Below are 27,931 nucleotides of genomic sequence, written 5' to 3' on the forward strand. Positions count from 1 at the left end.
TTTCCTATTCTATAGTTTAGTAGAGTGCCACATACAAAAGAAAGAAATAATCTAAGAACAAATATCAGGATACACATACAAGTGCCAATTTTATCTGCAATTGAATCTAATAAGGCTCCCTCCATCTCACCTGATTGCTCCAAGCAAATTTGCACCACCAAGCTTTGCACCCACCAAATGCTGGGTATAACAAACACGAAATAGTATAAGACTCCAAAATAACTTTTATCACTATAAAAATGTGAAAAGGACTTTGAAGCATTTTGGACAAATACATATATTGACATTGTAAACGAGCTACTTCCAGTCTTCCAACAATATACCTCTTCCCTTCTCTTATTAATCAATTATGTATCAACAAAAAATTAAAAGCAAATCCTTATCTTTTTTTCTATTTTTGCAGAGAGATATTACATCATAAAACCATATATTCATGTAGGACCATCAGCAATATATCTAACTACCTGACGCCATTCACATCAAAAGAGCTTTCAAACCATGTAGCATCTGAGAAGGCTCTAAAATGGCACTAAACCCATAATGGGCAGAAGTAAAGGGAAGGCCCTGGTATCATACCCAAGATGACTCTTAACAGACTCTCCAGTACAGTAGAGCATGCACTGATTGACCTGAGTAACAAATTTCTATTTCATTTTCCAAGTATACAACTATGTTGTGTTAGCCCACAATTTCAATAGGCAATTACTAAATCCTTTCCCTACTGTATCTAGAAACATGACAACCTACTGACCTCCAAGAACTATGGCACATGGAAGCAATCAGACGGACGTTCACTTTATCAAAAATATATATATATATATCATACAGACGTTCAAACATGAAAAGAGATGCAACTAAACTCAACTAATTATTATCCCAACTAAATGGAGCCATCTACATGGATCCTGTTTCGCCATTCAATTCTATTCAAATCCGTACTTATTGTCAACCCTTATCTATGCATGTCTTTTCTCACCATTCAATTGTTTTCACTCCTCCAATCTGAATCACGTTACTCCTTACCACTGCATCTAGAGGTCTTCGTTGCACAAGTGCATACCTATTGAAACAACTCTCTCTCTCAACTTGTTATGTGCTGTGTAAGATTACCTATAATGTGTTCCTTCCTTAGTGTTACCATAGATACACAGTTTTGTTTATATGTTGTTTTTTCATGCCCCAACATTCAGCTCCATAAATCATTGCTAACCTATTAACTATACTATAAAACTTCCCTTTTGGTTTAGTGGAGTGCCTAGATCAGACAACAATCCAGTAAATACCTCTCCATCTTAACCACCTAGCATAGATGTATGGGGGGCAGGTAAGGAAGGGCAATCCTACCCACCCTGGGGACGGGTTGGTTATAAAAGTGGTATTACATACTAGTAGGATCAAGGTGGGAAATTGGCCCAACCCCCACCCCCATCCATCCCACCACAACCATGCATAGTATGGGATAAGCTCACGAAATACCACTTGGGGGTCCAACCCAAAACCTTGAGGCATTAGGTGGGGATAGCCCAAGGTATATTAAGACATGTCCAAGATCTCCAGATTTGAATCCCTCTGTGCTCCCTTCCACTGCACAGCTTCTCTAATTTTTGAATGAGGTAAATCCACCATCACATCCTATAGCCAATCTCGTAGGTATGTCTAGTGCTCTATTTTCGGCTGCCTCTCCTTTTACATGGATTATTGACACTCATGCAACCGACCATATGACACCTCATTCTCTTTCCTTGACTCACAACCACACCCCATCACCTCATTCCTCTCACATCACACTACCTGATGGCCAAACAGCCTCTATCTCCTGCATTGGCACAATTTCTATCACTCCACCACTATCCCTTTCCAATGGTTTTTGCGCGACTTCATTTATATATAATCTCTTATCTGTCCATAAACTCTCTAGGACTTGAATTGCTCTGTAACTTTCTTTCCCACTAATTGTGTTCAGGACCTCTTGACAAGTAAACGATCGGTCGGGGCCATGAACATAATGGGCTTTATTACCTTTTGGCAGATCTTACACATGCATCAATCCTATCCACATATTCCTCTTTTGATTTATGGCATCGCCACCTTGGCCATCTCTCTTCCAAGCCACTCAATAAAATACTACGGGAACTTTATACACCTTCTCATAATAAATCTCATATATGTGACATTTGTCCTCTGGCTAAACGATCTCGATTACCCTTTTGTTCAATTTCTACTACAGTACCTTTAGAATTAATTCCTTGTGATATTTGGGGAAGTAATTCTATTCCATCTATAATTCTGGTGCTCGTTTTTTCTTAACCATTGTTGATTATTTTACTCGTTGTACGTGGATTTTTCTCATGAAATTCAAATCTGATACATGTCATCCCATTTGTCAATTCCATGCCTATGTTAAGACCCAATTCAATTTTTCAATCAAATGCATTTGTTCAAAAAATGGCTCTAAATTTTTTTATGGACCCATGCAAAATTTTCTTAAGGACTATGGCATAGTTCATCACAATAGTTGCGTCGCAACCCCTCAACAGAATGTTGTCGTAGAATGTAAACACCGGCACTTGCTTAATGTTGCATGAGCTTTACGTTTTCAAGCAGGCCTTCCTAAATCTTTTTGAGATGATTGTTTGTTGATGGCAACCTATTTAATAAATTGCATCCCCACTCCACTTCTTAATGGTCTCACTCCTTTTGAAGTCCTTAAAAAAAACATTAATCATGTATGATCATCTCCACAGTTTTGGTTGCTTATGTTATACCTCTAATGCTCGCCTTCACCATGATAAATATGGGCCCCGTAGCCACAAATGCATTTTCATAGGCTACCCACATGATCAAAAGGGGTGGTATCATCTTCTTGATATTGAAAACTATTCTTACTTTACTAGTGGGGATGCTTTTCATGAGAACAATTTTTCCTTTTTATTCCTTATCTTCCTCTTCCAATCACAATGTTCTACCTCTTTCTCTACCTGACATTCCTCATCCCAATATTTTTCCAATAGGAACTGCAGTAGATGAATTTCTCCTACCTCTCCATCATTCAATTCCAGTGATACTTCTATTTCCACCATAGTTGTCAAGGCATCGCCTTGGCATCCAGACACCTAGACAACTAGTGTCGACTTGGTCGCCTTGCGTCTAGGCCCTCCAACCCCTTGGTTCACCTAGACGCCATGACAACTATGGTTTCCACTGTTCCTCGCTACTCTGAACCACCTCCACCATCCAGCCAACTCAAAACAAGTCACTCAACCCAGTTCAAGTGACCACCGGCTCATCTTAATGATTATTATTATGGTATTGTCTAGCCCGATGAATCGGTTTCCTCTTCTTCAGATGGTCCTCAAACACATCCCAGATACTACTTTTGTCTAGTCCACCAACATAATATCATCAGCGAAAAGCATACACCAAGGAACCTCATCTTGGATGTCTCTGGTTAATCATCCATGATAAGCGCAAACAGATAAGGGCTTAAGGTTGATCCTCATCATAGGAAGCTCATTGGTTGTCAATGGGTCTATAAAATTAAATATAAATCTGATGGAACCATTGAGCACTAAATATCCCGACTAGTTGCCAAAGGGTATACACGAACAAAAGGTTTGGACTACAATAAGACATTTGCACGTGTGGCTAAACTTGTCGCTGTTAGATGTCTTCTTGCCATTGTTTTCGTATGTGGTTGTTCACTATATCAACTAGATGTGAGCAATCAACAATGCCTTCTTTTAGGGTGATTTGAAAGAAGTGTACATCACTATTCAACCAGGATTTGACAAACAGAGGGAGCAAAGAGTTTATCGCCTTAAATAGACATTATATGGGCTTAAACAAGCCTCTTGCAACTGGTTCTCAAAATTTTCTACTGCTCTTATTGATGCAGGTTTTGTGCAGTCCAAGGCGGATTACTCTTTATCCACTTCCATAAGAAAATCTTCTTTTACTGCAGTTCTAGTCTATGTAGATGATATAATCATCATTGGCAATGACTCTACTTCTATCAACATACACAAGAAATTTTAGCACTCAAGATTTCATATGAAAGATTTAGATTTGGGTCACAAAAAATATTTTCTTGGAATTGAGGTTGCTTGTTCAAGCCAAAGAATTTATCTCTCTCAACGCAAATATGCCTCGGACATTTTGACTGACACAGGCACACTCGGAGAATGTCAATGCGACTTTCCCATGGTACAAAATTTTAAACTTCAACCAGATGATGGTCCACTCCTCTCTGATCCATCTATTTATCAGCATTTCATAGGTTGCCTCTTATATCTTGCAATCACAAACCCAGACATTGTTTATTCTGTCAATCGTCTCAGCCAATTTATGAGTAAGCCACGGGAACCTCATTGGCAGGCAGCATTACATGTTGTTCGATACATCAAGTCCTCTCTGCGCACTGGCATTCTTCTCTCCTCCTTGAGTCCTCTCACATTACATCCTTATTATGATTATGCTGGGGAGGTTGCCCTACTTCCAGAAGATCCATCACTGGATACTGCACTTTTCTTGAAACCAGCCCCATCTCATGGAAGTCTAAAAAGCAATAAACAGTTTCCCACTCTTCTGCTGAATCTGAATACAGATCTATGGCCTCTGCAACATGAAAATTCATGTGGCTCTTCTTATCTTCTATCTGATCTACAGGCCACATCATACAGCCACTCTGTATTGTGATAATCAAGCCGCACTCCACATTGCTTCCAATCCTGCATTTCATGAAATGACAAACACATTGAGATCGACGATCATCTCATTAGTTAAAAGATACAAGCTGGCATCATCAAGACTGCTTACATCTGATCTCATCAACAAATTGCCGACATATTCACCAAACCTTTGGGCTGGGTTCTCTACCATAGACTTATCCACAAGCTGGTTCATGGTTTCATGCAATACGCTCTCCACCTTGAGGGGGAGTATTGACCTTATCTCATTGTTTGAATTTTGTTGTTGTTGTAACCTACAAGTGTTGCTGCTTACATCCAATCTCACCTACACATTGCCAACATATCACCAAGCCTTTGGGCCGAGATCTCTTACACAGTCTTATCCACAAGCTGATTCACGCAATGCACTCTCCACCTTGAAGGGGAGTATTGACCAAAACTTATCTCATTTGAATTTTTGAATTTGTTGTAATCTACAACCATTTCTGATTTGATGAGCAATCCACTCATTGTTTGAATGTTGAATTTGTTGGAAACTACTATCATTTCTGATTTAGTGGAGCAATCAGTTACACCAATATCCAAATTTCTACATAGCTTTTGGTACATAACCACTCCCTTTTTAATGGAGTCTTCAATTTGAGGCATACTAGGGACAGATGTATGATTTACCAATTAGAGCAGCCATCGCATAGTGGACCTTTCTGAAATAGGTCACATCCAATTTCTTTATCCACCTTGACTGTATGGCCCACCATTTTGTAAACTTTACTTCTATCGCCATTTGGTGTAGCATCTTCAACTAAATTCACTCTGAAATGGATGGTTTCGTAGCCAATATATGAAACTGCTATAAATTAGAATCTTCAATGAGCCTTAATTGATTTAATGCAGTCTTTACATACAAAAACCCAACCCTGCCACCCCCTGTTCCCCCTCCCCCCCCCCCCCCCAACCCATAAACAAGGTAAACCCTTGGATACCCGGTAAATCTGTAAGAAATTTGCAGCCTTCAACATGGAGGCAAGGCAGGTTAGAGTTGTCTTCTACTTAATTGGGTAGAGCTTACTACTACCAGACCCTGCTCCAAAGTCCAAAACCCAACCAATTGCCATCCTCGCTTTCTACTGCCCCCTCCCCCAGCTTTGAAGTAAAATCCTGGCTCCAATCCACCACTCACCAATAATGCCCCTTTACCATCTTCATAGCACATGATATAAATCATATTCAGACAATTTAATGAACAGTTAAAATAGCAAAGATGTTTCAACGACACCCTAAATTCTTTTGACCACACAGACTGATGATTGGCAGTCTGACCATTTGATTGGTGGTACATGCCCTAAATGTACCACTTGTCAAATTTGGTAGCCTAACTCAACCACATGGCCCACCGTAAATGGGATTTTATCCATTATGGTTCCGATGGTTCTTATTGAACTCAATTCCCCAACTTCTCAAACATTTTTTCAAATCCTTAGAACAGCGCCCACAGTAATTTTCAAATAAAAATTAGATAATGATGTGGAAAACGCATCCAACAAATTTGGGCCACAAGTCCACAACTGAACTGTCACATGACAGTAACTGAGGGCATGATATAAGTAATTCTGCGTATGGACATGGTGGAACCCAGCTCCCATTAAACTAAATTCCTTTCTTTTATGGCAATAAAGAATTTCATTTTTAAAGTAGCCACCTACCCCAGTGGTGTTGACAAGCAAAGAATTACAAAGTTGCAAACTTGCCAAATATTGGAACAAACAAATAAATACTAAAGGGAAACAGGATCTGTATTACTTACAGTATCACGTAGATCAACATGCCTTAAGTAAGCCCTCTGAAGATTTGCACCTTCCATATTAGCACCACTCAACTTTGCTCCCTGTGGATTCCAGGTTAAATAAGAAATTAATGCATCACACTCTTAAAATAAGACTAGAAGCTGAATACAAAACTAACCATCGAAATAAATTGAACAATTTATATGAAGGAAACAAGAGCCAGTCATGATCGACTGCAATAGTAAGTCATCAACAAATGGATTCATCTGTAAAGGAGGTAGTGATCTAGAACCAACATATGAACATGGATGTGCAGCACAAAACCATCAAGGCATGCCAAAAGTGCTGACTAAAGATTTTCAACTAATTAATGACAAAAGATATGTAAGATCTTTATGGAAAGCAGTGACAAAGCATAGAAATTGAGTCAAGAGATGGTCTTTCTTTTTAATTGGCATAACTAAATGATTTCATTAAATTATGTAAAAGAGAAGTACAATTGTATATGTGCATTTACAGTTCCATCCTTATACCAAAAGCTTACAGAAAGCTATATACAAATTATGCAGACCTCACTCTCTCAACATAGAATAGAAAATCAATTCATTTCAAATGACACTTAAGTCTCTCAAATTTCCATTCCATAATCCATAGTAGGGAAACGTCGCAGTTCCCTTGTAGACTGCTGCAAGGTCCTTGTGCTTATCTATATCTAGAAACATCTCACATCATTGGAGAACAAGGTATAAACACTATGATGGAAACCTAAAAGCAAAGAAGAAGAGATGCAATTGAGACCTCAATTTTATGGCTGATATCCTTACTTGGCATCACTAAGATAGTGTCAGGCTCAGATAGGGAGCTGGCTTAGTAATTGAGGAGCGTACTTGTGAAAAAGTCATCTGGGTTCAGTATGTGAGTTTTTATCACCTTTTTTATTGCTGGAACATGTTTTTCATGTTTTATTAGCTAGAGTCTAGAGATAGTTCCATAACTACGCCAAACTGGCAGGAGGGTTGTCTAGACAAGAGTTCTCGTTTATATATATATATATATATAGACAGATAGAAAAGCATCCCAGTGCACTAGACTCCCACTATTGTAGGGTTTGGGAGGGAGAAATGTACACAGCCTTACCCCCACTTCACAGAGAGGCTGTTTCCATGTTTTGAACCCACAACCTAACGGTTGCAATGGTGCAACTTAATCGTTGTGCCAAGGCTCACTCTATGAATATATATATATATATATATATATATATATATGAAAAATAGTGTTCTCCATTTTCTAAAGAGATGAAATTTGAGGATTTTCTTCAGCAACTATATGATGAGCTTCAAGACTTTCTGCCAAAGGGCCCTTATCCAATGCTGTTCCCGCCTATGCAGGGCCCAGAAGGGGTGACTTCGGTCCAAACATTTGGCATTTTCCCGCAAAGTGGCCACCCTCAAGACTCAAATCCGGGCATTTGCCCTGGCAGCCTGAACATTTTACTATTGCTCTAAGCAATGGCCCCATATTTTCAAGACTTCCCGCAATTCCATAAATATTTTCCACTACCATCAAATTCCTTGGAAAGGTCCAGGCCTATAATTCTAAATTTCTTTGCAAATTCAAGACCACCGATAGAACAAAGATTTTTATAAATATAATTTGACCTTCCGTTGGTCGAGGGCGTCCTTATAGCGAGACACCACCAAAGCGTCTCCCATGACGATGTCATCGGCAAGAAGAGCATAACGCCGAAACACCCGTCCGAGGTAAACCAGCCATCCATACAATCCATCACTCACATCATCCCAAATTCCCAACCTAAGCCCATCACCAAATGACACCTTAAAACCTAAAGTTCATTGAACCCGGATTTCAGGAAATTTCGTTCTTTATAATAGAATCTTTTCAAAATCATTGCTTTTTTTCCAGCATTTTACTTTGTTTATGTTTTTCTATCTTCCAACTAGTTTCATCTCAAAATTAAAACCTTTGTGGAAACCGCTTCCTCTAAAAGGCCGACCTTATAGGAAAGGGAGGAAACAATATGTATATCATATAGGAGCTCTAACACGGCGGACTATCCAAAGGGGGACACGGGTGGATAAATAATTTTTTAACAACCTTTAACCCTAGTTTTCACACATACCCTTTCCTTCAATACCCAAGTCATAATATACTTAGTTTTTCTCCATTAAATTCTCTTATTTACATCAAACTCATTATCCTTGAAGTTTCATGCACATATTCCCCGTGCCTTATTTCACATCAATGAAGCCTAATATTGCCTAACCATAACTGAAAAACCAGAAGATTATATCTTTTTCCTCAAGATGAGTTAGCCGGGGTTTGATACATGATTCTGTTTACATTGGGCACATCCTCCCATGCTGTCTGATATGTCTTTTTTCAGTACAATTCTACTGTTTTATTTTAATTTTGTTGAGTCATAACCTGTTCTTGTTCCTCCTTTTGAGGGTTTGTAAATATAAGAACTAAGACTCGAGAACTCTTGCCCTTTAATCTTCTTTTATAGGATCTGACCTACAGCTGATCCCTATCCCACAAAAGAAAAAGTAAACTTCCATTGATGAAACTTTCAGCTATACCAATTAAGGGCTCTGGTTTCCTGGAAGGCCCAGCAAGGATGGCCATCCTGTATGGCCCAAATATCTGCTGCTACATAGCAGGTCAAATGTAGCCCAAATTTTGTTAGATAGGTACACCAAGTGCCCTACACACTATCAAGTTCAACCAACAAGCTGGCCAAGTGGCAAAATAAAGCTTTGGAAATTCAAGAATACCAAGAGGGTACAACTGCACACCAATACATGGAGTACCGAGGCTGCATGCCACTACATGGGAGCGTATGCAATTGAATTAGGCTCCGAAATTCAACATGTGGATAATCTAAACATGTCCTATCCATTCCAGTCAGAATTGCCACATTATCCACATGTGGCACAGTAAGGTGGATTGTGCAAAGAACCTTACGCCTACCAATAAAATAACAGTTTTACATAAATAAGCGAATAAGTGAGAGGCTCCTCCCATGAGATGGAGGGGAAGGGAGAGGATGGTTATAAATGCGACTCAATATAACAGAAGTGTGTGCTAAAGAGGTATTGAAGCTGGTGCAAAACTGCAAATACTAGACATACGCATACCAACTGAGCCCTACTTCATAGAAGAGAGTATATAACCATAAGAAAATATCAAATTCTCCTCTACCACCATGTAAATGCACCAGGGGGAGTTCATACATAACAGCAATGACCACAAATGATAAAACTGTTGAACTAAAACAGGCATTTTAGACCTTAAGCAACTGGACTCTGTGTGTGCGCACGTTGTGTGTGTACCAAAAGCTCACCCTTCATTCATTTCTAACGGAACTCTCCTGGGAAGCTCAGCACTTAAATGGGTGAATTATCATGGCCAGAATTCATAATGCATTTTCTTTTCTTTTTTTTTCTTTTTTACCTTCAAACAATATCACATCTTGACTTCCATCACTGATAAGCAACCATTGCATATCAGTAGCTCTATTGAATGGGAATGTCTCAGTCATGAAGTTGCATCCCACCAATGTCCAAATTAACCTAGCCTTGCTCTACATTCTCCATGTAAGTAACTATGGAGTCATTAACCAACTAATATTTAGCAGAGGATGCTCATATTTAATCCTACAAGGTCCTTGGGTTCTAAACAGCAAACCTCACCTTTAAATTGGCTCCTTCTAGATTCGCTCCTTCTAAATTGGCATTGGTAAGATCAGCAGTCTGCAAAATGAAGATAGGAACTTAATATGGAATCAGACAGTCCACAGTTAAATTGATATTTCATAGACAATAAAGAACCATACCGTCACTAAGCATAATTAAGATGTTAATATTAGCAGCCTGAAAATCAAGATGATGGATTATCCTGTCATACATTCTATTCTCACTGCAAACACTTTTCGCTCTGTTCACGCTTTCCAGTGTTGAATCTCAGCCATGCACTTGAGTATCAAGATCGGAACAGGTGGATCAGCTGATATGTGTTGGGATCAGCCAGCATCAATCCAGCTGATAAAGGCTTATGCCACCGCTCTTCCTTCCAAGATTGGCCAGTATTGCGCCGATCAGAGCTATTCAGTGTTTGTGCACTAAGTTCCTAAGTTTTTTAACTTGAACCCTAGAGAAAAGAAAGATGGACAGGTGCAAGGTCCATTCATTGCTTATAGCAAGCAAAAATCCCAATCAGTCCTCTGCTTTCTTTTTCAAAGGGCGGATACAGACTTTAGCCCAGGCATATATTTCACAAAGCCATAGGGAAAAACAAAGAGCTACAAAGATAAAGAGAACCACAAAAGTACAAGCATAGAGATGTCTCAACCTGAAGATGTGCTGAGCGGAGGTCTGCCCCATTGAAGCTACAGTCTATCAAACAGGCATCTGTAAGATAACAAAGACAAACAGATAAGGTCCAGTGAACATCTTTGTGAGAGAGAGAGAGAGAGAGATAAACAGGAATTGCTTTTATCCTAACATTTGGCTTCATAAGTTGGATGGGTTGGCCATATGATTATAGCCAGGCTTTCAACCCCAACATCAACAAATCATATTTCAGACCACCCAACGCTTCTCGAAAAAAACCATTATGAAGCCGCCAAGGCCCATTGATTTATCCCCGTCAAATATGCCAAGAGCTCTCATAATCTCCTACTTAAATAACCTGATTAACCAATCCTCTCGATATTCAATTCAACATTCTTACAAGAATATAGTCTTGACATTGTGAAGCCGTCAAGGCCCACTGATTCATCCCAAATAAATTCTCCAAGAGCTTTCAATATCTTCTACTCATCAAATAGCCTAATTAAAACAATACTTAACATCTAATCCTACATTCTCACAAGAATGTAGTAAACAAATACTGCATGAACTATGTGAACAATTTGCAAAGTTTGATGAGAGAAAGCTTCTCTATGTATATATATTTTTATCCATTTCCCCAATCAGTGGCAATTCTCCCCAAAACCGGATCTTTTAAACTCCAAGGAACTCCTGCTTTTCAGTTTCTTATAGGTTCTATCACATCATCACCCAAAATAAGTTATTTACTTTTTTGCTAGGCAAATGGTAGAGCGGAACTGCGGAGTAGAATGTGTGCAGTGTGCACCCGAGTATAGGGGTGGATTAGAGATTTAAACACTAGAGCAGACATGGAAGTAGAGCTCCTTAGAGTTAACAGATCGAGCTTTAAGAAGAACTGGCAGACTTTGATTTGCGAAACTAATCTACATATAGAAGCTTTTATACTCATCTTATTCCCTTCTTTGTCCATGTTTACATTTATATGGTAAACATTTGGTACACTTCGTTGTGATGTATATTCTTTCTTGCATCTGTAAAGTTCTTCTTGTTGTTTCTCACCAAAAAAAAAAGAGCAACAATAAAAATGATTCACAATTTGATTGGACCAGTTTCAGATTATCTTTGTAGTAGGTAATGAATCCACTGTTTTATTGCTTTTGATATTCCATTCACAGATAATCCTGCTTCATAGGGAAAGAAACAAGATCCCAGCATTCTTTAGTAGTCCTTAGGCTAATGAAATTGTGTTTTGTTAGTTATATTGGGCCAGAATACCGTGGGGGTATTCTGGACTTTTTTCCTTTATTATTTGTTAGTTTCTTATGTGGTTTAATCCCACATTACCTAATTCAAATCTGTTTCTTCATGGTATCAGAGCAGATTTCGAACTAGGGACACCAATTTTTCTCGTTTTTTGTTCTTCTTCTCTCTCTCGATCTTCTTCTCTTCTAGTTCCCTCCTTCTTCTCCCTTGTTCTTCATTCCCATATAGGGCAGCACTGATGAGGTAATCACGTGATCCAGTTGCTGCCCAGCCTGCCCCCATTACCTCATTTATGACTTATAATTCTGTTCGATAGACTCCAATCAACACTGCTGCGATATTGGTTCTTCAGTTCCTTCTTGGAGATTGCTTCTACATCAGATACAAGGGCTCCTCTCCTCTCTTTGAAGACCAGAAGCTGCTGCAGAATTGTTGTTTTATTGGTTCAAAAATTATTCCTCAAGATTGAAGACTTCCTTGAGATCGATTCCTCCATTATTAGGGTTTTTTTCAAAACCCTGACATCTATCAATCTTAGGGTTATTGCTGCCCACTGTTGCTGATCTTTTGCAGGTGTTTTCTTCACTTATAAGGGCTCCTTCGACAGCTATATCAGCTTCTATAGATCTGTTTTTTGGTGTGTGAAGACCTTGAGATCGATCTCATCATTATAGGGTTTTTTAAACCCTAATTCTATCGATATTGGGCTGCTGCACCTGTTTTTTGGATCTGATTTTTCGCCAGATGTGTTTCTCTTATTAAGGACTTCTCTACCTCAGTTTTTCAGCCACTTTGATATTATTTATTGCAGCCTAGGCTCATCCATCGATTCCATCACTTTAGGGTTTTGTTCAAAACCCTAAAAACCATAATCGATCAAGGTTCTTTTTGGCTGATGGTTCGGTGGACAGATATAAGGCACGTTTGGTTGCAAAGGGGTTTACTCAGACTTATGGAGTTGACTATCAAGAGACCTTTGCACCAGTGGCAAAGCTCAACACTGTCAAGGTGTTATTATCTTGTGCTGCAAATCTTGGGTGGGATCTTCAGCAGTTAGATGTCAAAAATGCCTTTCTCCATGGGGAGCTTGAGGAGGAGGTATATATGGACATTCCACCTGGTTTCTCTGATAACAGGACTAAGGGCAAGGTTTGTAAATTGAAACATGCCCTTTATGGTTTGAAGCAGTCACCCAGGGCCTGGTTTGGCAGATTTCATAAGGCTATGATTTCAGCAGGTTACAAGCAGAGCAATGCTGATCATACCTTGTTTATCAGACGACTTGGTGACAAGGTTACTCTTCTCGTAGTCTATGTGGATGATATTGTGATCACTGGTAATGATGATGCTGCAATCAGGGATTTGAAAATTCTTCTTGGCCGTGAGTTTGAGGTCAAAGATCTTGGTCCCCTAAACTATTTTCTAGGGATAGAAGTTGTTCGATCTTCAAAGGGCATCTTTCTTTCTCAAAGAAAATATGTCCTTGATCTATTGACTGAGACAGGGCTACTTGGCTGTCATCCTTCAGATACTCCTATGGAAGCTACTACAAAACTTAGGGAGAAAGAAGGTGAGCCGGTTGACAAGGGTGCCTATCATGGTTAGTAGGCAAACTAATCTACCTTTCCCATACACGCCCGACATTGCGATTCTTTGTGAGTTTGGTGAGTCGGTTCATGCATGATCCATATTCCTCTCATATGGATGCGGTCCGTCGTATTTTGAGGTACTTGAAGTCTGCTCCAGGAAAGGGAATTCTTCTATCTGCCAATGGTCACTTGAAGGTTGAAGCCTATACTGATGCCGATTGGGCTGGTTCTCCTGACAGGAAATCTATCTCTGGCTACTGTTCCTTTGTGGGTGGAAATCTTGTCACATGGCGGAGCAAAAAGCAGAATGTTGTGGCAAGGTCTAGTGCTGAAGCCGAATTCCGCGCAATGGCACAAGGAATTTGTGAACTTCTGTGGCTTTGAGGGTTATTGCAGGATATTGGTGTTGCTGTCCATTTTCCAATGATGCTTTATTGTCGTGACAATTAGTATTGCTCATAACCCTATCCAGCATGATCGCACGAAACATGTGGAGGTTAACCGACATTTCATCAAGGAGAAGCTTGAAGCTGGTCTCGTTTGTGTTCCCTTTGTGAAGTCTTCTGATCAGCTAGCTGATGTGTTCACTAAGGGATTGAGTAGCAAGCTGTTTCATCCTATCTTAGTCAAGTTGGGCATGCATGATATATATGCTCCAACTTGAGAGGGAGTGTTAGTTATATTGGGCCAGAATACCGTGGGGGTATTCTGGACTTTTTTCCTTTATTATTTGTTAGTTTCTTATGTGGTTTAATCCCACATTGCTTATGTAATTATTTTTATTATTTCATTATAGTTATAAATACAATGTGCTTGGGATGAACTAATCATCCAAACATTAACCTAATTCAAATCTATTTCTTCATGTTTCATGCTTCTCTGTCAATTAATCAGAAATTTCATCTAAAATTAAAAAAGGAAATCGATACTTGAGCCAAGTAAGGTAAATGTTCATCTCAAGGAAATAGACCAGTAAAATTATTTACCCTGTAGATTTGCACTCTGGAGATTAGCACCAGCTAATACAGCACCACGAAGGTTTGCACCGGTAAATTCACATCTTCCCTAGGTAAGACAAAAACATTAACACATGATAGGAAGTATGAACCTCACAAATAGAAAGGGATGATGCCTGTCCATAAATGAGGATCACATAATAAACAAAGCATTTTGTTCTGCAACAGAAAAAAAAAAAAAAATAAAATATATATATATATAACTCTCTTTTTTTTAATACAAGAATAAACACAGATTTTTCTGTGGCTGGTCAGCCTTTTCCAAAGCATTGGAATTGGAATGGAAAGTAGAAAAAACTAATTCTTTATAGCCCTGTATCAATTAGACAGTCTACCATACAGGGTTATAGTGGCATAAATTTACCCAGTTACTGAACAAAATCTAGTAATTCTTTGTTAAGAATCTTACTCACGCAGAATTGCGTTGAGAAAATTGGATCCTTCAGCCTCAACATCCTGTGAAAGGAATAAATAAATGTTAAATATTAAAACTAGCAGCAGTGAAAAAATAACAACACCTTTATGTATCCACAAACATGACTTTTTTCAGGCACCAGTAAAACCCAAATTCAAATATAAAATGAGAACCAGAATACAAGATCCATGGGAATAGCAGCAGCCACTTGCAGTATATTGAGACTGAACTTGCAACCACAAGATAACTCACAGAGACAAACTATTAATACCCGGAATTTTGCAGATTGAAGATTTGCACCCGAGAAGAAGACATTTCGGAGGCTTGCATAGCTGAAGTCAACAAATGACAGATCCTGGCATGTTTCAAAACAAGATGCATCAGAGAGAGATTCTTTTCTGAAGAAAAACAATGGCATTCGGAACCATGCAAGTTGAAAAAATGATAAAGTTGCACAAATCAAGAAAATCAAACTAAAAAAAATCAGCATGACAAACGTGTAAATTATGCCTTCCATCACCCCTTTTTTTCTCATGACATAGCGGAGAGACTGATAATATCTTATATTCATAGCACCATTATCAAGCAGGTATGTTAGAGTATATTTGGAAATCGAGAGCTAGGTAGAAACCTAACTGCAGAAGAGAAAGGGAGCACCTCCATTACATAAGATTAAGATGGTTCTAACAAAAATCCAATATGTAGCAAAGACTAAGATGGCCATTAAAATCCAGGGTGTACATTAGAAAGGAACTAATTCATCTTCACCTCTCTGTAATAAAAAATTGAACTAGATGACACATTTATCACCAAAAAAAAAAAAAAATGAAAGCCCCCCAACAAGAATCGTGATATAAAATTCTGGGTAGCATTTTCTGTTAATCTTCTGCAGTGAACCGAAAGGCTACCACAAGTAAAGAGTACTAGTAGTTGGCATTTGCTACAGGAAATATAAGGTACATGTCCAAAAAACATTGAACTCAATAAGCTATATACAAAAAGTGTCCGCACTGAAATAAATTAAAGCACCTAGGAACCAGGAGATCTTACCAGTTTAGAGAGATCAAGGCCAGAAAGATTCACCCCTCTAAATCTGACTCTCTCAGATTGTATACATTTGATGATATCTGTGCGAGTCAATTCAGTCACATCAGTTTTAGCATCATCATCATCATCATCCTTCCTCCTATTTAAAACTGCATGGATTCCCTCAACTAATCCCTGAAAGCATGTATACAAAAAAATCGTTAATACTAAAGATGACAATGCCCAAGCAAATAGAGAACCAAAAGTACCCTTTTCTTGCCGGAAGGCCAAAATTTATTTCCAATACAAAATCAAAAAAAAGGAACAATTTTATTTCCCACTATGAGCATGCGAAAAGATGTTTCAATCCTTGAATGATCTGCAATTCTAAAATTCACTCTTGACCAGTGAACTTGGAAAATTAAATTCAATGTCTCACACACACTGCCAGAAAATCCAAAATGCTAATTTGCTCTCTGCAAACAAAGTTCATGAAAGGTAGGGTTCTAAACTTAGCAAATGGCAATATCAAACAAAAATATTCTGGATATCCACTGTCACAGTTTTAGTTGGAAGTCAAGGAATGCAAAGGAACAAGGGAAAGATGCAAGTAGGAGAAAATGGTGCAATGCTGTAGTATTGTCTCCACCACACATGTTACTTCACTAATAATATAAGAGGAATTGCATACACCTCCCTAGGGAGGTAAAAGGTAAAAAAGAAAAATTACAATATAAGGTAACTAAACAATAAACTAGTTCCTAAAGTACCCTTATTACATAAACTCTAACACTCCCCCTCAAGCTAGAGAATAAATGTCATGCATTCCAGCTTACATAATAGGTTACTAAACTGAAGAGAAGTAAGTACTTTGGTGAAGATGTCCGTGAGTTGATCACCAGTCTACACAAAAGGGGTGCAAATGCAGCCCTATCTTCTCCTTGATGAAGTGTTTGTCCACTTTGATGTGCTTTGTTCTATCATCTTGCACCGGATTGTGAGCAATGCCTATAGCTGCTTTGTTATCACAGTAGAGCCGCATAGGTCCTTCATTGTCAAACTCCAACTCCTGGACCAATCGTCTCTACCATATGAGTTCGCAAATTCTATGAGCCATTGCCCTAAATTCTGCCTTTGTACTGAATCTAGCTACATCAGGCGGTTTTTTGCTTCTCCATGTGACTAAGTTACCTTCCATAAATGTGCAATAACCAAATGTAGACCTTCTGTCTGAGATGAATCCAACCCAATCGACATCTGTGAAGCCTTCTATTCTCAAGTGATTGCTTCTGGCATATAATAGTCCTTTCTTTGGAGAGAACTTCAAAATTTGAGAATGCGGTATACAACATCCAAGTGTCCACTCTTGGGAGCATGCATAAACTAGCTCACCACTCCCACTGTATAAGAAATATCTGGACGAGTCATTGATAGATAGATGAGCTTCCCCACTAGCCTCTGGTACTTCCCGGCATCAACAAGAAAGGGACCGCAATCTTCTCCTAGTTTGAGGTTCTGCTCAATAGGACAACTTCTTGTTTGCAGTCCAACATCCCTGTCTCTTTCAACAAATCAAGAACAAACTTCCTCTGTCATATGTTGATTCCCCTCTTGGACCTTGACACTTCCATTCCCAAGAAATACTTCAAGGGACCCAAATCTTCAATCTCAAACTGTTAAGCCAAGTAGGTCTTCAGCCTAGCTATCTCAGCTCTGTCATCTCCAGTGACTAAAATGTCATTAACATAGACAATAAGGGCTATAATGGTACCATTACCTCGACGGGTAAATAGAGTGTGGTCAGCTTGACTCTGGGAATACCCATTCTTCAGAATAGTCTGCCTAAACCGCTCAAACCATGCCTTTGGGGACTGTTTGAGACCATTTAAAGCCTTCTTGAGGAGACACACTTTCCCTTCAGCTGAAGGAAACTTGAAGCCAGGAGGGGGCTGCATGTACCCTTCCTCCTCTAAGTCACTATGGAGGAAGGCATTCTTCAGATCAAACCATTGAACTAAATCTCAGTTGAAACTCATAGTTTCGACTGAGATATCTCGATTTCGCAAGAAACCGAGACGAGTATATGTTTTTATATTTGTTATTTCACTTACTTAAGATATTATTCATGAATAAGCAAATACCCCCCACCCTATTTGCATCCAATAATAATAATTTAAAAATCAAATTCCAACTTGATAAAAAGTCAACCCCCAAGTCAAGATCAAAAACTGGATTTTCGACAATAGGTGAAATTTTCAACTTTCTAATGTTGGGGTTTTTCTCAAATGTAAAAATTTCATAAATCTTAATATGGTAAAACATTGCTAAAAACCAAAAGTGTGGTAAAATATTCATTTGTTTTGATGTCTAAAAAAATATTTTCATTCAGAACGATTTTAAACAGCATTCGCACACACCAAATTAAGCTTTGTGAATGCTTTCCAAAAAATCCAAGACTGCTTAAATCTGATTTATATTGAAGGAGTTATATTCCAGTCAAACTTAATTTGGTGTGCGAGAATGCTGTTTAAAATCGCTCTAAATGAAAATATTTTTTTAGACATCAAAACAAATGAATATTTTACCACACTTTCGGTTTTTAGCAATACAACAACAACAAACTCAGCCTTATCCTAACTTAATGGGATCAGCTACATGGATCCAAACAGAACATAGTAAGGAAAACAAAGTTCTAACTAAACAAGGGATGGGGAAAGAAGTGAGTGATGAAAAAAATAAATGAAAACTGAAAGATGAAAGATAGTAAGAGGAAAGAGGCACAGCCAAGCACATCAGAAGAATCTTAGCTAAATGGGGTCTGCGACATAGACCCTTGCCCTCCACTAGGCTCTGTTCGAGGTCATACTTGGTACAAGACCTAGACTATGCAAGTCCTTCCTCACCACTTCTCCTATGATCATTTTAGGCCTGCTCCTAGCTCTTTTAGCTCCTTCAATTGGGATCATATCACTCCACCTTACTAGGGTGTCCCTAGGCCTCCATTGAATATGACCATACCACCTTAAACGACTCTCTCAAAGCTTGTCGCTGATCGGGGCAACTCCCAAGTCTGCTCTTATACGTTCATTCCTTACTTTATCCTTCCTTGTTTTTCCACACACCCATCTTAACATCCTCATCTCTGCTACACAAAGCTTATCAATATGACACTTCTTAACTGCCTAACATTCTACCCCATACATCATGGCCGGTCATACAACAGTCCTATAGAACTTTCATTTAAGCTTTGAAGGAATACGTTGGTCACACAGCACTCCAGATGCACCTCTCCACTTCATCCATCCCACTTTAATTCTCTGCGACACATCACCCTCTATGTCACCTTCTTTATTTATGACCCAGATATCTAAAGTAGTCACTTTACGGTATCTCTCTTTCCTCAATTCGCACCATATTAGTATCCATCATAGTGTGACTAAAATTACACATCATATACTCCGTCTTCATTCTACTAATCTTAAAGCCTCTAGTTTCCAAGGTTGACCTCCAAAGCTCTAACTTTGGAGAGGAGACGCCAACGGGAGGAAGGATGGTAGCACTTGTAGCCTTTGGTAGTAGAGGAATACCCAAGAAAGAGGCATTTGAGAGCCTTTGGGTCAAGTTTAGTCCGAGAGTATTAAATGTTAAAGAATTTTATCATATTTTGCATTGATGTAGTCGGTTTTCAATGATTTAATGCGACTTAATGTTAATTTTTATGATATAATGTATATGTTGTAGCATACTAAATGATTTTAGAAAAGGGGGGAAATTAACACTTGGGCGCCTTATCACCTAAGCACTTGGGCGGCCCTCCACCGCCTTGGGTCGCCTTGACAACTATGATACCTAGACAAGAATTTTATCATATTTTGCATTGATGTAGTTGGTTTTCGATGATTTGATGTGACTTAATGTTAACTTTTTATGATATAATGTATATGTCGTAGCATACTAAATGATTTTAGAAAAGGGGGGAAATTAACACTTGGGCGCCTTATCGCCTAAGCACTTAGGCGGCTCCTCCACCGCCTTGGGTCGCCTTGACAACTATGATACCTAGACAAGAATAGCGTCAAATTATATTCTGCTAGAGCTTAAGTGATTGTTAAGTGATTGTCAAAACAAGGTCCTCCAGAATACAGATGAACAAATGTACTAATAATGCAAGAAGCTAACATTGATCTCATCAAAACAAAATTACATATCTCAGAAATAAGTATGCCCTGCGATTTTAAAAGACCCAAAGAAATTACATATCCCAGAATAAAAAGAGTTTTCCTTTGTCTGCTCATCGGCTGAAGGGAAACCAGAGAATAAACAATAAAAAACTTTTGATAGCAAATAAATGCAATTCAATGGAAACCCGAAACAGCCAGTATTGTTCTGACACATTTCAATGAATCTTTGGAAGCAATAGAAATCCACCATCAATTAGAGGCATTAAATTATCATCCAATGATTGCTAGTAGATTATCCAGAATGAACCAACTAAATGGTTGTCATCCAGCTGCAAAGAGAAGGATTTTACAAGTAGTTGATAGTATTCTGCTTCACGCAGAAGCTCTGGATATTCTGAATCTTCCAGTGTGGGAACAACACCATCCCTCAACCAATTAAGAATATGACGAAAATGCTTCCCGTCCCTATCAACAAAGACAAACCCCTGCAAGAATTCAGTATGATCAAAGAATAAAGGTTGATTCAAGTACTTGACAGCAGATAACATTCTTAGAGGGGAAAAAAAAAGATACATATGCATATTATTTATAAAGGTTGATTCAAGTACTCACAGAAGATAACATTCTTAGAGGGAAAAAAAAAGATACATATGCATATTATTTCTAATGGACAAATTTGCATTTTGGGCAAGGATCCATCATATAGCTGACCCCATTTAGTTCGGATAAGGCTGAGTTGCTGTTGTAATCATTAAAGAAAATACATTGAATTGAAGCATGAAAATCAAGGGATAGGGAAAGGCATCTGATATAGGCAAAAGCAGCAGATATTGGACTAAGAGAAAATAATGAATGCTAAGCTTTGGCAAAATAATCATTTGACGAGTTGAGCATGTGATACCAGCTAAATAACTTAGTAAGGCAAATCATTACTCATTAGGAAGATCATAGAATTGCATAAGCACCCCAAGTATAGACAGTGCATAAGAAATCAGAACAGGAACAAAACCTGAAGAAATTAATTTAAACTATGAATCCCTACAAGTCAGACCTCACAACCAGACTACATAAAGAACTTCAAAGGGTTAATAAGGTTTAAATTGAAGTATCTTTCTTTTTCCCAAATCACGCTTGCGTAAGATGAAACCCAACAGTACCCAAACGTCAATAAGAAAAAGATAAACAAGCACTGGAAAACTTAAAAGTAAATACAAAGGAATGTCAAAAGTAAAAGTCAGGACACTTGCAAAGGATAATGGTAAAGAAGAGAAAACAAGAGTGAGATGGTAGTAAAGCATTCTCACTTTGACTAGCAAGTAACAAAGGAAGGGCGGACAACTGAATTTTCTTTTCTTCACCTCGGACATTTTTGGATCACTTGGGACACCCAACTAAGAAATATCTTTTTGCCAAATAGATTCCAATTAAGCCAGCCTTCAAAAGCTTAAAGGTTTTTATTTGGCGCTCAACCCACGGGATATATTTTAATAGTTTAAGGAAGTCAAATCAAAAGTTAGGAACCAACAATAGTTTTAATTTGGATAGGCAAAATAAGAAAATTTATCATCATCAATAGAAAGCAAACGTTAAAGCCAACAAAAATTTAATGAAACCAACCAACACCTAGTCACCTCAACGCAGCCTTATCCCAATTAAATGGGATCGGCTACATGGATCATTTCCCTCCAATCAGCTCTATTCAAAGCCATACTAGTAACAAGACCTAAGGTATGCAATATGCATGTCTTTCCTCACCACTTCTCCTAGAGTCATTTAGGTCCACCCCTGGGCTCTTTTAGTTCCTTCAACCTGAATCAAATCACTCCTCCATATTGGAGCATCTAAAGGCCTCCGTTGCATATGGTCATGCCACCTCATACCACATTCTCGCAGCTTATCATGTATCGGAACTACTCCTAAATCAGCTCCAATAGGGTCATCCCTTATCTTATCCTTTTTAGTTTTATCACGCATCCATCTCAACTACACTACGTTTATCTATATGATGTTTCTTTACTGCCCATCATTCAGCTCCATATATCATTGCCAGTCGTATGACTGTCCTATAAAATTTTTCTTCAAGTTTTAAAGGAATACGTCGATCACACAACACTCTGGACGCGCCTCTCCACTTCATCCATCCTATTTTAATTATCTGTGTAACACCATCTTCTATTTCTCCTTCTTTATTTATGATTAAGCCAAGATACCTAAAATAATCACTATACGGTATTTCCCACTCGTCAATTTTCACCACCTCATTATCTGTCCCATAAATCCAACTCAACGTTTATCCCTGCTTTTAGTTTCATCCGTCAAAACAATATCATCAGCAAAAAATATACACCAAGGGATCTAATCTTTAATATCTCTAGTCAATTCATCTATGATTAACACAAACAAATATGGGCTTAAAGCTGATCCTTGATAGAACCCAGTTGTAATTGGGAATGCACTACCCTGTCCCCACCCCCCAACAGATCTTACTGTTGTAAAATGGGTACAAGGGTAGAATTGTCATATAGGGGTATTTTGGTCTTTCTACTCATTCTAGATTATTCTGCTCCATATTATAAATAAAGTTGGTCTGTGTCCCATTAGACACAAGTCATATTCACCAAACCAACATGGTATTACAGCAAAAGATCTGATCTGAAACCCTAACAGCAGCCCTCTCTCTCCCTTCCTCAATTTACGTGCCTCCACCACCAAAAATCAAGACTCTCTCTCTTCTCGGTTTGCATCTCCCACCTCCACCACCCTTCTCCTTGCTCTCCGTGGTTCTCCCCTAGTCCACCAAGAGCCTTTTCTCCCCACTTGAGATGCCTCTCAAGATCTAGATCTACACGGGATTTTTCCCATGATTTGAGAGGTTTTTCCTGTGCTTTCTTTTCTTGATCTACAGGGCCAACCCTATATGTCGATTTTCCACGGCCAATCCCTACTCTTTCTTCCTCTAGGCTGCTTATCGGTTTTTCAAGGCCAGCCCTGTTACCAATTTTTCCAGGGAGAAACCCTGCTTCTCGATTTTGCTCCAGGACATCTCCCGGCTTTTTGCTTCATCACAAGGCCATCCCTGCTTGTTGATTCCACTCAGGGCCAACCCTGCTTCATCGATTTTATAGGGCCCAAAAGCCTAAAAATCGATTTTTTAGGTTTCCACACCAACTCGATTTTCTTCAGGAACTTAGGCTGCTGCTATTTTTTTGTTATCTCTTGTGGTTACCACCATGCCAAACACCTCTGATATCTCTACTGCATCCACTGGGATGGAAGGATCGACTCCGGGAAATTTTCCTTCCTCCCCACTTTGTTCTATCAAGATCGACGGCACAAATTATCTAATGTGATCCCGTTCTTGCTGCCTATCTATCAAATCTCGTGGTTATTACGGGTACCTTACTAGAGATCCCAAGAGGCCTCCTACTACAGGTTCGGTTGTTGATAAATAGGAGTGAAAATTCCCTAGTTATGGCATTTCTTATTAATTCTATGTAGCCCCAGATTCCTCGAGGCTATCTTCTATTGGATTCCGCTGCTAAGAGATGGAAGGCTGCCCAAAACACTTAATCCTAAGTTGGGAATGATGCTCAGGTTTTCGAACTCCACAAAAAGGTTCATGAACTGAAGCAAAAGGAGTTGACAGTGGATTTTTATGAGTTTCAGCCATGGATTTAAGTATCGCACCATATCGTCTCGTATCGGCCGATACGTATCTATATCATAGGGTATCGATATGATACAATGAGATACGTCTCTTTTTAAAGAAAAGAAAAGGTATCGATCAGTATCACATTGTATCGGCCGATACAATGCGATATGATACGATCTACAAAAAAAAAATGGTTAACCAATCTGTTTAACAGGATTATGAACACAAGGAAGATGCCAAATGAATGAAGGAGAAGCATTGTAGTCTCGATCTACAAAAATAAAGGTGATATCCAAAATTGTAATAACTATAGAAGCATAAAGCTGATGAGTCACACTGAAATTTTGGGAGAAGGTTATTGAAGCCCGTTTGAGAAGAGAGACTCATATCTAAATTAACCAATTTGGCTTTATAATGTAGAAGGGGTTCAACTAAGAAACCACTCTGCAGTAGGATCGATGACAGGTTGCAGTAGAACAATAAAATAGCAATAAAACCAGAATTAGTAACTTAAGAGGTAGACATCAAACCAGCCTGTAGAACAGTGTCAAACTTAGGTCGAGTGAAGATGGAGGTGAAGAGATGCTATACTCCAAATTTCAGCCAATTCCGATGGCTAAAAACTGAGATACGAAGATAACGCAAAATTAGAAGGTTAAGGAATATAGTGCAAACCAGCACTAGGATTAGGCTCCAAAGTGGATCGAGTATCAGCCTTGATGAGATGAAGCTTCGCTGCAAGTTTGGTTCAGTTCTGATGGTCAGAAGTGGTGATCTGAGTTAGTCTTGAAAATAGAAGGTAGGACTCAGAATTAGAAGGTGATGGCCTGCAGAGCAATCCAGCCAACAGCAGGGGTTGGAATTGGGATCAAGTGGAGCCCCAACAGCAGTGAAGAACTCCTCCAATTCTTAGCCTGTTCTGATCACTGGATGTGGAGATATGAGACACAGAAGCTGCAGCACTAAATCAGATTGTAGGGAGTAGCAGCAGTCTTCAATCGATGGGTAACAGCAACAGTAGCCTTTGGAATTGATTGGAGATGATTGGAGCCTTCAAGGATCTTCACAGCAGTTGCAGTAATCACAATATAACAGCAACTAAAAGGGAATCGATTGGGATTAGAAGAAAAGATAGGAGAAGAAGGGAAAAGGGATAAAGAGATTCGGCTCTCACCAGCCAGGCTCTCTTAGCTCTTCATCCTCACAATGGGATAAGAAACTTGCTCAAAACAATACTCAATCATTCATTATATCGTCGGGGTGCCTATATAGGCATGTTACAATATATAAAGGCCCAAGATTGAGCTCCAAAATAGAAACTAAAAATAGGCAGTTCCTTATAAGGATGAGACTTGGGTTACAAGTAATGAAACTAAAATAGAAACTCTAAGTTGCAAAGTTCAAAATAGAAACTAAATCTAATTAAAAACAGGAACTTAAGCCTACTTTCTAAATCTGAAATTAGAACTAAAGTAAACTTCTAAATCCCAATGCATAAAGCACCATGCAATCTGATCTTGGGCCCCACTGAATCTTCTAATAATATTCTCACCAAGACAAAATAAAGGGTTGTGACACTGTTCATGTAAACAGTGTTTTGGCTTCTTCTTCTTCATGTTTTGTCCTACATCACTTTTTGTCAGGTAGATCCACAACAGAAACTATCTACTTATTGAGGAGGTTCATGGAAAGATATAGAGATAGCAAGAAGGATGTCCTTATGGTCTTCATTGACCTGGAAAAAGCTTATGACCGAGTCCCTAGAGATCTAATCCAACATGTTCTAATGAAGAGAGGGGTGTCAAGTAAATATGTGGATGTCATTAACGATATGTATGAGAGTGTGGTAACTAGTGTAAGATCTGTGGGAGAACAGGGCAAGGAATTCTCAATTACGATTGGATTACATCAGGGCTCAGCCTTAGGTCCTTACCTTTTTGCGTTTATCATGGACAATATAACCAAGAGCATTCAAGACAAGGTCCCATGGTGTATACTCTTTGCCGATGAAATCATTTTGGTGGATGAGACAAAAGAAGGCATTAACTCTAAGTTAGAGCTTTGGAGGTCAACCTTGGAAACAAAAGGCTCTAAGATTAGTATGAAAACGGAGTATATGATGTGTAATTTTAGTCACACTATGATGGATATTGATATAGTGCGAAATGAGGAAAGAGAGATACCGCAAAGTGACTATTTTAGATATCTAGGGTCAATCATTAAAAAAGAAGGTGCTATATAAGATGATGTTTCACAGAGAATTAAAGTGGGATGGATGAAGTGGAGACCGACGTATTCCTTTAAAGCTTAAAGGAAAGTTCTATAGGACTGTTGTTCGACCGACCTTGATGTATGGGGCAGAATGTTGGGCAGTTAAGAAGTGCAATATTGATAAGTTTTATGTAACAGAGATGAGGATGTTAAGATGGATGTGTGGAAAAACAAAGAAGGATATAAAGTATGGAATGAACATATAAGAGCGGACTTGGGAGTTGCCCCGATCAATGCCAAGCTCTGAGAGAGGCGTTTAAGGTGGTATGGTCATATCCAACAAAGGTCTAAAGACACCCCAATAAGGAGGAGTAATATGATCCCGATTGAAGGAGTTAAAAGAGCTAGGGGCAGACCTAAAATGACCATAGGAGAAGTGGTGAAGAAAGACATGCATAGTCAAGGTCTTATACCAAGTATGACCTCAGACAGAGCCTATTGGAGGGCAAGGATCGATGTCGCAGACCCCAGTTAGCTGACATTCTCCCGGCGTGTTGGGTTGTGCCTCTTGCCTCTTACTATCTTCCATCATTCATCTTTCATTTTTCTATTTATTTCCCCTCTTTCATTTGTCTTTTTTCCTTTTTCTTTTCTCATCTCTTTCCCCCATCTTTTCTTTCCCTTTTTTGGTTAGAACGTTGTTTTCTCTACTTTGTTTTGTTTGGATCCACGTACCCGACCCCATTAAGTTAGGATAAGGCTGAGTTTGTTGTTGTTTTTGTTGTTGTTACACAGAATCACAGGTCTTTATAATGATGTGTATTTGTACAGTACTCCTGCCTATGTGTGATAAAATTCCTTTGTTATTCCGCCCCTGCCGCCGGTGAGAGGGGGGGGGGATGGCACACAGAATGAATCCCACTTCCTCAACGACCAAGACAAAAGAGTACCTTTTCAGGGTCTTGACTAACCGTATGGCGGCCACTGAACATCGCTGCAAGCATTGAATCAGGTTCACGTTGAGTCAATGTGTCAACTGTTGTGCAGAATTTCTTGCCTCCTATGAACAACCACGGAAATGTCAATAAATTGAATAGGTAAACACCAAACAAATCAGAGGAAGACAACAGATAGCTATGAAATGTAACAGAAATCGAAAAGAACTGTCTCCAGTATATTAGTAATTTCAGATTCTCCCAACTAAATAGAAATAAATTTCTATGACAATCTACAGAAAATTAACAACCTAAGGGGAAATTCAGAAAAGAACAGAAGGCCAGGGGGCCAGGGGGCCAGGGGGGGAGAAGAAAAACTAAAGACCATAAATTCGAAAAGATTCAGCTCCTTGAGGAACTAGGCCACGGATGAGTTAAATAATCTTCATTTATAAATCTTGATAATTATAAAGGGGAAGTTATGCCAATTTCGCAACAAATCCATGCCAATCGAGGATTTAAGGTTTCTACACCCATGAAACCAGTCAATCTCAAACATTTTAAGCATAAAAAGGGATGGGAACTGGAGATCAGATATTCGAAGTTACCAATATTCAGACGAACGAAGGAATCAAAACCAGAGCTCATCGTCGTAGTTCTTCGCTGCCAACGAAGAACAGTGGCGCAATTACAAGAAACGAAGAAAATGAAATGTAGACGAGCTGAATAACTCTGGCGCTTGAAGGAAAAGGGCAAAGGTACCAGATTACCCATGTTTCCCATACAAATATCCATCAAGCCCTCCATTTATCAGAAATT

General features: G+C 38.9%; 1 protein-coding gene across 1 annotated transcript; it reads right to left on the minus strand.

Moving 5' to 3' along the window:
• Window positions 1-27,894, minus strand: LOC122672470 (FH protein interacting protein FIP2-like). Its single transcript, XM_043869938.1, has 11 exons — window positions 27,721-27,894; window positions 27,128-27,237; window positions 20,665-20,799; window positions 16,158-16,328; window positions 15,379-15,462; window positions 15,102-15,148; window positions 14,663-14,736; window positions 10,844-10,902; window positions 10,186-10,245; window positions 6,493-6,573; window positions 1-180 (listed from the first exon to the last, which is right to left on the minus strand). Exons 1-11 carry the CDS (start codon window positions 27,884-27,886, stop codon window positions 127-129), a joined length of 1,041 nt encoding a protein of 346 aa, XP_043725873.1. The 5' UTR covers window positions 27,887-27,894; the 3' UTR covers window positions 1-126.
• Window positions 27,895-27,931: the final 37 nt, after the last annotated feature.

The sequence above is a fragment of the Telopea speciosissima genome, chromosome 1, assembly GCF_018873765.1.
Source record: "Telopea speciosissima isolate NSW1024214 ecotype Mountain lineage chromosome 1, Tspe_v1, whole genome shotgun sequence".
NCBI lineage: Eukaryota > Viridiplantae > Streptophyta > Magnoliopsida > Proteales > Proteaceae > Telopea > Telopea speciosissima.

Bases quoted from the DNA above. Each gene is read 5' to 3' on its own strand.
- LOC122672470 (XM_043869938.1), bottom strand. From the start codon at position 27,886: ATGGGTAATCTGGTACCTTTGCCCTTTTCCTTCAAGCGCCAGAGTTAT. The intron at 14,737-15,101 runs GTAAGATTCTTA...TACCTAGGGAAG, and splicing joins CTCAACGCAATTCTGCGTGA to ATGTGAATTTACCGGTGCAA. The intron at 10,903-14,662 runs GTAAATAATTTT...GTTATCTTACAG, and splicing joins CCAGAGTGCAAATCTACAGG to ATGCCTGTTTGATAGACTGT.